The sequence below is a fragment of the Excalfactoria chinensis genome, chromosome 25 (genome assembly GCF_039878825.1).
Source record: "Excalfactoria chinensis isolate bCotChi1 chromosome 25, bCotChi1.hap2, whole genome shotgun sequence".
NCBI classification, from domain to species: domain Eukaryota; kingdom Metazoa; phylum Chordata; class Aves; order Galliformes; family Phasianidae; genus Excalfactoria; species Excalfactoria chinensis.
In genome coordinates, this window is record NC_092849.1 from 538,121 (window position 1) to 550,094 (window position 11,974).

At 55.9% G+C, this 11,974-nt stretch overlaps 1 protein-coding gene across 3 annotated transcripts; it reads right to left on the reverse strand.

The window, feature by feature from the left end:
* Positions 1 to 10: 10 nt before the first annotated feature.
* Positions 11 to 11,863, reverse strand: LOC140262559 (disintegrin and metalloproteinase domain-containing protein 32-like). Of its 3 annotated transcripts, XM_072356961.1 has the most exons (22): positions 11,818 to 11,863; positions 11,667 to 11,731; positions 11,428 to 11,489; positions 11,162 to 11,240; positions 11,005 to 11,081; positions 10,777 to 10,933; positions 10,450 to 10,515; positions 10,143 to 10,214; positions 9,877 to 10,043; positions 9,688 to 9,769; positions 9,447 to 9,583; positions 9,051 to 9,237; positions 8,734 to 8,823; positions 8,316 to 8,514; positions 8,061 to 8,169; positions 7,667 to 7,850; positions 7,444 to 7,524; positions 7,205 to 7,322; positions 6,980 to 7,127; positions 6,804 to 6,900; positions 5,952 to 6,016; positions 5,404 to 5,460 (listed from the first exon to the last, which is right to left on the reverse strand). In XM_072356961.1, the coding sequence occupies exons 1-20, from the start codon at positions 11,861 to 11,863 to the stop codon at positions 6,807 to 6,809; spliced, it is 2,220 nt and encodes a 739-aa protein (XP_072213062.1). In that variant the 3' UTR covers positions 5,404 to 5,460; positions 5,952 to 6,016; positions 6,804 to 6,806. The 3 variants fall into 3 exon arrangements, with proteins under 3 accessions (XP_072213061.1, XP_072213060.1, XP_072213062.1); XM_072356960.1 differs by lacking the exons at positions 6,804 to 6,900; positions 6,980 to 7,127; positions 7,205 to 7,322; ... (15 more) ...; positions 11,667 to 11,731; positions 11,818 to 11,863 and adding exons at positions 11 to 155; positions 659 to 803; positions 894 to 1,014; ... (12 more) ...; positions 5,063 to 5,139; positions 5,658 to 5,719 and having other exon boundaries at positions 5,382 to 5,460; positions 5,952 to 6,742; XM_072356959.1 differs by lacking the exons at positions 6,804 to 6,900; positions 6,980 to 7,127; positions 7,205 to 7,322; ... (15 more) ...; positions 11,667 to 11,731; positions 11,818 to 11,863 and adding exons at positions 11 to 164; positions 659 to 803; positions 894 to 1,014; ... (12 more) ...; positions 5,063 to 5,139; positions 5,658 to 5,719 and having other exon boundaries at positions 5,382 to 5,460; positions 5,952 to 6,742.
* Between the last annotated feature and the right edge of the window lie 111 nt (positions 11,864 to 11,974).

Below are 11,974 nucleotides of genomic sequence, written 5' to 3' on the forward strand. Positions count from 1 at the left end.
TTCAACGTCTTTATTGCTCGCGCGATTCACCCGCGCTCTGCCTCGAGCCCCGCTCCGGCTCCGGCTTCGGTTCCGGCTCCATCCCCGAACTGCTGCTCTGTCTGCTCCAGCTGCTCTCGTTGCTCCTGATGCTGCTTGTCTCGTCGTCGATGGAGCTGCAGGGACTAACCAGGGCTCAGTGCGGGGCTCAGCACAGCCCGGTCCCTGCTCTCGCACCCTCCCCCCCCTCCAGCCGAACAGGCTGCTGGAGCCGTCACGTCTCCATTCCCAAAATGTGTGCATCCCAAAATCTGTGTCCCTTTATTTTTTGGTTGGGGACACTGTCATGGAGCATATGGTAACACCCCGAGGAGCGTCAAATATGCCTGCCATGTCCTGGCCCTGCTCTCTCATGTTGTCTCTCTCACTCTTCCCCTCCACAGCAGAACAGATGCGTTGCTTTCCAGTTGTGACACCTGCAGCTCCTCCTGCATCTTACTTTTCCCCCTTCTATAGTTTCCCCAGGAACCAGCAATTTCCTGCTGGCCTTTTATGCAAACAGCCAGCTGGGTGTCATGGATCTGGATCATGTCCTCTGGATCTCAGCAGTTTTCCAGGAGCTCCCACTGATCCCTGCCCACCTCTCACCCACTGCAGGAACCACCCAATGTTAACTCACACAGAAGATTCCACCTCACTCCCGGCACAGCGCCGCATCAGCCGGTTCCACTTCATGACCAGGATGATGATGCAGATGAGGATGGGGATGAGGAGGCAGAAGCTCAGCAGCAGCACATTTTTTATTGTACTCTTTGGGGTACGGCCTGGGGACAGAACCACACAGCAGCCCCAGGTCAGCGACAGGCAATGCTGAGAGCCCTGGGGCTGCTCGGGGCTCTGCTGTGTGCACTCACTCTCCATGACCCTCAGCCATTGCCCGCTGTCAGTGCTGCCACCCACCACAGATCCCTGCATCCTGCAGTGGGGTGGGCTCCAGCCTGGGTAGCAGTGGCAGTTCTTCTTGTTATTGCACACCTGCAAATGCCAGAGTGTAAAGAAAACTCTGCTTCCAGTTTTCTGCTAATCTAGATGAGCAAATACTCCACGTTCCCTCATGTCCCATTTGATTTTGGTCTTAGAACACTAAGAAGTCTCAATTTCCCACACTGCTGCACGGTGATTCTGGAGGATGAAGACCTCCAGGTTTGGCCAAGTCTCAAGCACCTGGAAATAACCTCTTCAGCACTGAGCAGCACAGCACCACCTGCCCAGCAGCACTGCTGTCACTTACCCCGTGCCCATTGCATTTCTTCTGCACATTGCAGTCATAGTTCAGAATGGAGTGTGGCTGGCACGTGCCATTCATACAAACCTGCAAGTAGAATAGGAAGAAAAAAAACCTGCTGGGCACTTTTCTATCTTCCTTCATCAAGCTGGCCATTGCTCTATAAAAGATCCCTTGGTCTAAGGGACGATCAGTTAAGTCAATGGCACAGGCAATAAGCAGAGACCACCTCTAAAATACACTGCGAAATAGGAATAGCTTGGGAAACATTTCTCACCTTTCCAGGACCACATTTTGTGCCATCCTTAACCAGGAGAGGATCTGCCTCAGTGGGTGAGTACATTGCATCAAAAGACACGCACAGATGTTCTTGCACTTGGGCATAAATGATGGAACCCTTTAATTTGGTGAAGGGAATTCGATTTGGGTACGTGCAGACGAGCTTTCCACAGCCCAGATTCCTAAAGAATTCAATAGCACAGCAAAGGAAGAGAAGTCAGCGTGCAGAACACAGCTACATCACAGCAAGGTTTACGTGTTGCTTCGGAAGTAAAGGGAAGCACCAACCAAAGACGCTGGGTTACACCTACAGCCAGGAGCAGGGCTGGTACCCATCCAGCGGGTGATTACCGCAGTGCCCAAACCTGTCCTGATGACTGTTGATTTCTTCATAACACGCCAAAGGGGCATTTTTTGCACCTGGAAGTTTGGAAGCAATAGAACAGAGGGTCACACAGATGTGCTGCTTTTGGTATATGTCAGTTCTTATGATTAGAGGGACCCATTCCCTTCCCCTCCCCACATGTGGGGGTCCTGACCCCAAAAGCAATGCTCCAAGTGCTGCTACCTCTCCCGTAGAGCCGCTGGCACTGCAGCTCAGCAGACTGGCAGTGCCCCTGGTAGCAGTAGCCGGTGCTGTGCTCACAGCTGTGCCCATCCTGCACGTAGACATCAGGGGGGCAGAAGGCAGAGGAGCCATTGCAGAACTCAGGCAGATCACACTGTGTGTCAGCAGGGGGACGGCACGGAGTGTTGGCAGCTTTGAACTGAGGGGGGAACACAAAGTGCTCACTGCAGCTCTGTGGGTACCACACACCAATCCCAGCCATCCCTCAGGTGTGGGGCTGAGCTCCCATCTGGCATTTAACTCTGCAATGTTCAGCGTGATGCTGTCCTTACCTCCCAGCAGGGACACACACATCTCACCTGACACTTCTCACAGCACAGTCCCAAGGAACACTTTGAGCCTGGCTTCAGCTTGCACTGCTTAGTGCAGCATGCATCCTTGGCACACGCCTGCAAGCACACTACCAACTTTTGCTGCCTGCTCCCCACTGCCTCACTGCAGTCCTGATTGCTGTCAGGGAGCAGGGCAGGGATCCCAGCTCCGCAGCCCCCACACCCCACTCACCGCAGTACCACCGCAGTCACACTGCTCGTCGTGCTCCACCACACCATTACCGCAGACAGCAGCTCTGGGGTCGGGGTACACCCGCATGGTCTTGAGGAAGGGGCAGTTTGGGTTTTGCTGCAGGAACTGCTCCAGGTCTGCAGCACTGCAGCTGCTGAAGGTCTTTGCCCCACTCATGTGCCTGAAAGAAAAGGTGGACCTCGGCAGTTGTGTGCCATCACCGCCACTGCTGTGGCACTGAGCAACATCTTGCTTTTGGAAAGAAAAGGTATTGCTTTCACACACAGAATCACCAAGGTTGGAAAGGACTTACAAGATCATCCAGTCCAACCATCCACCCATCACCAACAGTTCTCACTAAACCATGTCCCTCAACATAACGTCCAAACGTTCCTTGAACACCTCCAGCATCAGTGACTCCACCACCTCCCTGGGCAGCCCATTCCCCTGCCTGAACACTCTTTCAGAGCAGTAGTATTTCCTAATGTCCAGCCTGAACCTACCCTGGTGCAACTTGAACCTATTCCCTCTATTCCTATCACCAGTTACACGACAGAAGAGGCCGACCCCCAGCTCACCACAACCTCCCTTCAGGTAGTTATAGAGAGCAATAAGGTCTCCTCTGAACCTCCTTTTCTCCAGACTGAACAATCCCAGCTCCCTCAGCTGCTCCTCATAAGGTCTGTGCTCCAGACCCCTCACCAGCTTTGTTGCCCTTCTTTGAACACACTGCAGGGCCTCAATGTCTTTCTTGCAGTGAGGGGCCCAAGGAAGGCTTTATCCCTCCCAAGCAGCTATCCCTGCACCACCACCACCACCACAGCCCTCTGCTGGAGGTATCTGTAACCCAGAGACCCCCAGGCACTCACAGCGCTGCCGACTCCATGACACAGGTGTGTGTGGGGCAGCGGCAGTCCCGGCCGTCATCGAATCCCATCCCCAGGCTGCGCCCCAGCAGCTGAGCCAGGAGGACGGAGAACGACTCCAGCGTCACAGAACGCTGCAGCTGCAGGAGAGCAGAGCTGTTGGCTGTGGCACGGCCTGGCCACGTCCCCCCACTCACCACATCCCCATACCACATCCCCGTAACAGCCCCATAACAGCCCCATAACACAGCCCATACCACGGCCACAGCGCCGGTTGCATCACTGCGGCACAGCGTGCCCGGAGCGGTTACGCCCACGAAGTCAGACTGGTCCCGATACCTGGAACACAACTCTGTGCAACACCCAATGTTCCAAAGCACAAAGGTTCAGCAGATCACTGCTCTTTGGTAGTGGCTTTCTTACATCAGCAGGTAGGGCACTTCATAGGGACGCAGGATGGTGCTGCTCCTCTTCCAATCCAAGAAGCGCAGCAGCACTATTTCTCCAGCTCCCGTGGTCCTAATTTTGTTTCTGGACCTCCAGATGTCCATGGAGGACAACGTCACGGTCATGTTTAGGGAGCTGTACATCTGGAAGCGCAACGAGAGAGAGATGGCTCTCATGTCGGGCAGGGATGAGCCCGCGGCTGTTCTGCGCACGGAGCACCACCGCCCCTCAGTGGAACATTTCGTTATAGGACAATACGGCACCGAGTAATTCCAGCGCAGCACGGATTGAGAAGCGGTGTCTGTGCTGCACGGCAAAGGTTGAAAGCAAACATTGCACAAACCCGAGCAGAGCCGAGCTGTGTGGCCGAACCCAACCAGCTGAACTTCCACTGCAGCTCACAAAGCACAGGGGAAACTCACGCTGTCGAGGAAGCTGATGAGCTGAACCACTCTCCGTGACACAATGTGTTGGTCGTCCCCCAGGTGCTTGTACTGGAACACAGGGGTGCACCGTGACTATCAGAGCAACCCGTGATGGGTTGATGGCCATGGGGTGGGTGCAGAGCAATGTGAGACCACAGGACTGCAGAGGGCAACCAGAGCCTGGAGTTGGCTGCACCAGGCTTACCAAATGCTTTTCCAGAATGATGTGGAGCAACACCAGTCTGCGGTGCTTTGACAGTAGCTGGAGGAGAAAAAAAGATCATGATTATTAATTAATCTACCCATGTAATTGAGATGCAATGAGTGCTGACCTCTGACAGACCCAGGGATGTCGGTGCTGGGTCAGTCCATGACAGCACTCACTTTCAGAGCTGGTTGTGTTGTGTCAGAGTTGCTGGCAGCTGCCAGCGCATTCCTGCTGTCCCCGGGGTGGCCATGGGGGAGCAGAGCCCCAACTGCAGCCCTGCTGCCCACGGGATAAACCACATGCTGGAAGGTGGGTGAGGAGCCCAGTGGCTCGATCCCATAGCTGGCATTGTGGAACTGCAGCAGGCCCCTGTGGAAGGCACAGAGTCAGTCTGTGGGCAGCGCTGGGCAGCACTGAGCACAGCAGCACTGTGCCCCATACCTGAGCCCTGTGCAGGTGCTGAGGGTCACTGCTGAGCCAAGAACGCCCTCGATGTAGCCATGGTAATAGCAGTCACCCTACAGCAAAGCAAAGGGAACCCTCAGTACTTCCAACCCAAACCTTCCCAACAATGGCTCTTGTGTATCTGCATGGACAGCTTTTTGTTCCATCCCAGCACCTCCTGCCTGGTTTAGGATACAAAAAGGTGGAGAAAGAAGAGAAACTCTGCTCTCCTGTAATAACAAGAGACACCTCTGAGAGCACTGAGCAGGAAGGCCACCCTGCAAACTGCCAACAGAGAGAAGCTAGCTGAGATTACCTTGATAGAGGGTGAATCAGAGCGCAACGATCCTGTCTCATTGTATGTGTAAATGCTGAAATCAGCAGGTAAAAAGAATCTGGAACAGAAATGCAGCAAAACTCTCTGAGAACATCTAAAGAAATGCTTGTCTGGGATTTCCCCAGCTCAAACCAACTGCTACAGCCACACTGCACACAGATGGAGCCCACAGACCCTGCAGACCCCAAACCATGGCACGGCCATGGGATGGTGGCAGCAGAATGGAATCACCAAAACAGGATGGAATGAACTCACTGCTGCTTGAGATGAATGGTGTATGGCCGCCCTTCCACTTCGAGGATGTAGGACAGTGTGTCCTTCCATGTGCAGAAAAGCAGAGCAAGTGAGAATTAGGAACAGGAAACGAAACACAGAGAGCAGCTACAGGAGCTCAGGAGATGCTGCCAACCCCATCACACACTCTGGGACAGCTCAGCATCACTTCCCAGAGCTGCACCATCACCACTCACACTGTAAGGGCTGCACACTGCATCCCTGCACTGGTACCTCCACTCACACACACACAGAAGGATCTGATCACTTCAGTACCGTCTCTCCAGTTGTGTTTGAAGGTACCCTCTGGGGAACTGTGATGTGCAGAGGCACTTGTGAATCTAAAGAAACAAACTGCATTTAGTGATGAGCACCACCTCCTGTGAGCAGCTGTGAGCCGTGGTTGGGTCCATGCACAGCATGAAAGGAGGCTTTGCATGGGCTGTGCCTGCAGACCTTCTGCTCAGCCTCTGCCTCGGAGCCATGCAGCTCCTCTTGTGAAGTTTAAACAAGAGTCTGTGTACCACTGCTGGACCTGAACCCAGCAATAGGAACGCTAAGCAATGGGAGCACGAGGGGAGGCTCCAGGTCAGCTCACCCAACCCAACCTCCTCCAGAACACAGCAGGGCTCACAGAGCCCACGCTCACACGGTTTGTTGTACACAAACATCTGCTTCAGGAGGAGTGCAGCGCTGCCCCACGCTGCCGGCTGCTGTCCCCGAACCGACGGCACCGAGCTCCTCACATTGGGCACAGCAGCACAACTCGTGCTCACTGGGCTACCCGAGCAGTTCAGCCCCCAGTAGCAGAGCTCAGCGTTTGCAGAGAGCGAACCCAACCGGCACGGAGCCCTTCCAAGGACTCCCCCTTACAGAGCCCCAAATCCTCACCCCACTGCCCACTGAGCAGCCGGCGGGTGGGATCCGAACCGGGACCCCCACCCTCACAGCCCCGTACAGCCCGCGCAGGGCCGGACTCACGCAGCGCGGCCAGCATCGCCAGGAGCATCGCCAACAGCAGCCCCATACTGCGAGCCCTCCGATAACGGTCCCACCGTAACGGCCCCTCCGTGCCCCCCTCCCCCCCGCATCCCCAGGACAGAGGCGCTGCCGCGCGGTGCTCCCAACGCTTTATTTGCTCCCGCCGCCCTCCGCCGCCTTCCCCTCGGCTTCATCCTCCTCCATCTGCTCCTCCTCCGCCTCCTCGCCCCGCTCCTCGGCGATGCTGCGCGGGGAGATGGATGGAGGGGTGGATGTGAGCTCACGGAGCGGCTCAGCTCCGCCCCGCACCGCCTCATCCTCACCGCTTTCCGCTCCGGAGCCGACGGATCCGCAGCTCTCGGCGCAGCAGCAGCAGCAGCACAACCAAAGGCACGGTGGGCAGCAGCAGGCAGGAGGCCAACAGCGCTGCCTTCCGTGCCTCGCTCGGCTGCGTCCGCTCCTGGGGGGACACTGGGACGGACAGAGCGGCTGTAACCGGGCGGGGAGCGAAGGGCAGCTCCGCAGCGCCCACCCCGCACCGCACTCACCGAACTGCGGCAGCTGCACGCCGCTGTCTATGCTGCCCCCGAGACGCGATCCGCGCTGACGGCAGTCGGGCGGCTTCCATCCCGGGTTGCAGTGGCAGTGCCGGCGGTTATTGCACACCTAAGGGGGAGATACGGGGGGCGGAGGGGCTTCAGGTCGGGCGCAGCTCTGCCCGGGGCCGCCCGCCGATGTGCGCTGCGGGCAGCGAATCCACTCGATAAATCGCAGCCCCCCTACTCACTCCGTGTCCGTGGCATTTGGTTTCACTGCTGCAGTCGTAGCCCAGCACGGAGTGGGGGTGGCACGTGTTGTTTATGCACACCTGGAACATCACAGCGCCAGAAACGTTAGTGAATAATTACAGCCTTCATCAGTATGAAATATACCAATGCTGCAAAGGTGCAGGTATTTCTAAAGCCTTCTTTGTGTTTAGGGCTTATTTCTTACATAAAATGTTTCCCTACCATTCCAGAGCCGCATTTTGTGCCTGGTGGGACCAGCAGAGGATCCTGCCTTGCTGGTGCATTCAGGAAATCCAGGGATACACACAGCTGCTCACGCACCCGGGCATAAACAACTGCAGCAGTCTCCGTCTCCAGCGGGGTGCTGTACGGGTACGTGCAGACCAGTTTGCCACAGCGGAGGTTCCTGTAAGATCAGCCTGATTAAGGTGGATGTTCAGTGCATGGTGAGGCTTCAGCATCGTTCAGCCATGCAGCGTGGAGAGGGGCAAGGAGAACACACACACACCACCGTGTTTATTGCTTAACGCAGCTGCAGTATTGATGCTTGCCTGCTCTGCACAGCAAAGCCAACAGTGTGCTTTTAGAAGGGAAGTGCCCTTCCCTGGCTGCCTACCTCCATGCACAGGCCTTGTAGACGTGCCGTGGGTGGTACCCGCAGTGCCCAAATCTGTCCCTCTGGCTGTTCAGTTCCTCATAGCACGCCACAGAAGCGCTCCTAGAAGCTGCATGTTGGCCAGTAACATTGGTCATAACGTACAGTCCCCAACAGCTTCCTAATTCCTCAGACTGCACACAGCAGGATACAGATCCTGGTTGCTGCCACCACCCCCCATCCCACTGTCCCCAGTGCTGTGCCAGGTGCTTCTACCTCTCCCGTAGAGCCGCTGGCACTGTAGCTCAGCAGACTGGCAGTGCCCCCGGTAGCAGTAGCCAGTGTTGTGCTCACAGCTGTGCCCATCCTGCACGTAGACATCAGGGGGGCAGGAGGCAGAGGAGCCGCTGCAGAACTCGGGCAGATCACACTGTGTGTCGGCAGGGGGACGGCACGGAGTGTTGGCAGCTTTGAACTGAGGGGGGAACACAAAGTGCAGCCCATGGCTTCAGGACACTGAACACCCCCCAGCAGCCTCCCTCAGAAACTCCCCTCCAGAATTTTAGGGAGCTGAGCTGGAAATGCCCACCCCAGGAACCACCTCGATTGCACAGCAGCAGTTTGTCTCCATCCTTCAGTGTGAGAATTGATATTTCTCCAACAATCGATGACAGTTACAAGATCAGAGCCTTACCCGACATCCTTCACAACACAACCCAGAGGAACATTCCACTCCTGGCTTAAACACACATCCTCTAGCGCAGCATTTATCCTTTGAGCATGCCTGGGGACACAGCAGAACCTCATTATACCACCTTCCCCCCCCCCCCAGAACTTCTCAGCATCGGATGTTCTCCCCTTTTCACCCCCACAAACGCAAATCTGCTGCACCCAGAGCGCACAAAGCTGCCATCAGACCGGTGCCAAGATCCGATCGCAGCCCCACGCTGCCGTTCTCACAGCTCATTGCTCCGAACACACCGTTCTGTATGGACATGCTGCATTGCCCACCTCGGCGTTGCCGCAGTCGCATTGCTCGCCTCGCTCCACCACGCCGTTACCGCAGTGGGGTGCGCGGTGCGGGGAGGACCCCCGCAGTCTGGGGCTGTGCAGGAAGCAGCGCCCTGCATTACGCCGCAGGAACTGTTCCAGATCTGCGGTGCTGCAGCTGCTGAAGGACTTCGTCCCACTGATGTGTCTGAAAGAAAGGACGAGCCGCGTGCCGGCACCGCCACTGCTGGGGATCGGGCAGCGTTCAGGAATTTCTTGCTTTCAGAGATGAAGTTTTGCTTTGCAATAGCAAACCCCCATTTATCCTTCCTTCCCAAGCAGATATCCCTGCACCATCACCACCACCACAGCCCTCTGCTGGGGGTATCTGTAACCCAGGGACCCCCAGGCACTCACAGCGCTGCCGACTCCATGACACAGGTGTGTGTGGGGCAGCGGCAGCCCCGGCCGTCATCGAATCCCATCCCCAGGCTGCGCCCCAGCAGCTGAGCCAGGAGGACGGAGAACGACTCCAGCGTCACAGAACGCTGCAGCTGCAGGAGAGCAGAGCTGTTGGCTGTGGCACGGCCTGACCACGTCCCCCCACTCACCACATCCCCATAACAGCCCCATAACAGCCCCATAACACAGCCCATACCACAGCTACAGCTCCGGATGCATCACTGCGGCACAGCGTGCCCGGAGAGGTTGCAACTGCAAAGTCAGCCTGCTCCCGGTACCTGCAACACAACAGCTCCGTGCACAGCCCTTTCATTTGTTGCCCTGCAGCTGGGAGCTGGGGGTTGAGTTTTGCTCATCTCCAGTTATTGCAGTGTTTTGGTCTTACACAAACAGGTAGGCCACGTCGTGTGGCTGCAGAGCCAGGTGCAACTGCTCCCACTGCAGGAACCTCTGCAAAAGCTCATCTGCTGCTCCATCTGTTGGAATTTTGTTCTGCTGCACCCAGAGCTCCAGGGAGGACAGCACCACGGTCACATTCAGGGGATTAAAGATCTAAAACATAGCAGCAGCAGCAGCGGCTGCTCACACCTTGGTTTTGGAGCAGTTAAACCTTTGTGTCAGCCTGAGGGGCTGCACCTCTGCCAAACTTACCTTGTTCACCAGATTGAAAACCTGGACCATCTTCTGTGTCACAGCACTCTGATCTGAGCCCAAATAGTTGTACTGAAAAACAACACAGGGCATGAAAAGTGGGCAAGGCATGGCTTTGTGACAGCACAAGAGGACATTAAAATGTTCCCTATATCCATCACGTTAGTGTGAGCTACCAACGTCCATCTTTCTCTACCTACAAAACCCACAGCACAAATACAACCCCAAAGGGAAGCCATGAATTAGTGGAAGCTAGAAATGGCACAATCAAACAAACACGAAGAGAAAATGGATGCTGCTGACTTACCAGAGCCTTGTCCAGAACTACATACACCTCAATGTACTTGGGCAACTGTGCTGCATCCAATGGTGGCTGAAAAGAGAACAGCTGGATGCTCTGTATTCCTACATCATAGGAATTGTGTCCCTGAGCTCTGCTGTGCTATGTAGATATCAATCATGTACACAGCCACTCCAGCTCAGCAGCTCCTCATTTGTTAGGTGAGGCAGGAACATAATGACCGCATGACAGTTCATTGCAAGCCCATCACTGCCCATCTGGGCTGCCCAGGCAGAGCCCCAAAAGGTAGAGCACCAAAAGGCACAGCCCCAAAAGGCACAGCCCCACACTCACCTCCTGCAGCCCCTTTCCTGCAGCCCTGGGATGGTTCTGAGTGAAGAGGAACCCTGCTGTGTTCTCACTGCTCATCCGATACACGAAATGCTCGAAGGTGGGTGAGGAGCCCAGCGGCTCGATCCCATAGCTGACATTGTGGAACTGCAACAGGCCCCTGCAGGGGACACGGTGCCATTGAGAGTGACAGGCCTGGTACCCCCTACTTGAGCAGGGCTGTGCCCATACCTGAGCCCTGCACAGATGCTGAGTGTCACTGCTGAACCAGGGATGCCCTCGATGGAGCCCTGATAGTAGCAGTCACCCTATGGCAAAGCAGAGGGAACCCCTTCTGCACTGGGGAGTCTCAAATGCAGGTCACCAAATAATGGCAACCCAACCTTACCTTGATATAGCTCGAATCAGACATCGAGGATCCTTTCTCATCTGACATATAAATCCTAAAATCATCAGGTATAAAGAGACTGCAGAAGAAGAGTGTTAAGTCTAACACTGAAGCACTATCCCACACTCCCTTCAGATCCCAAACTGCTGCCATTGGGACCACAGCCACAAGCACCCCCCACCCCTTCCATCCCAGTGGGGCAATAGATTCAGTGCCTGCAGGTGGGAATTGCCCCGTGCCAGAACAGCAGGGCAGGTCCAACTCACTGCTTCTTGAGGTGGATGGTGTATGGCTTCCCCTCCACTGCAAGGACGTAGGACAGGGTATCCTTGGAGTGCAGGAAAGCAGAGAAAGGGAGAATTATGGGCAGAACAGCAGGCTCAGAGAGCAGATAAGACACTCCCTGAGGAGTAAGCAAAGCCCCACACCCACCAGCACATCATTCAGCCCACAACCACTGTGCCCACCCACCCCTGCAAGGGTAGGAAAGGAACACTGTGAGTACCGGCAGTCCTGTCTCATTTGGGGGCAGCTGCAGCGGGGTTGTGATTTGTGACAATGCTCGTGGACCTGGGGAGAGAGAAGCAGAACAGCATCACACAGCCAGCAGCCCCCATAGGGCCCCACGGCTCTGCAGGGAGCATTGGGTGACTCACACAGCACAGCCAGCAGTGCAGCCCCCAGCACAAAGCACAGCCCCATGCTGCTGCCTGCTTAGCAACCACCAGCAAAGCTCCACCAGTAACGACCCCAACAGAACAACCCCACAGCAACGGCCCCAACAGAACGGCCACGGGGCTGGTCCACACACAG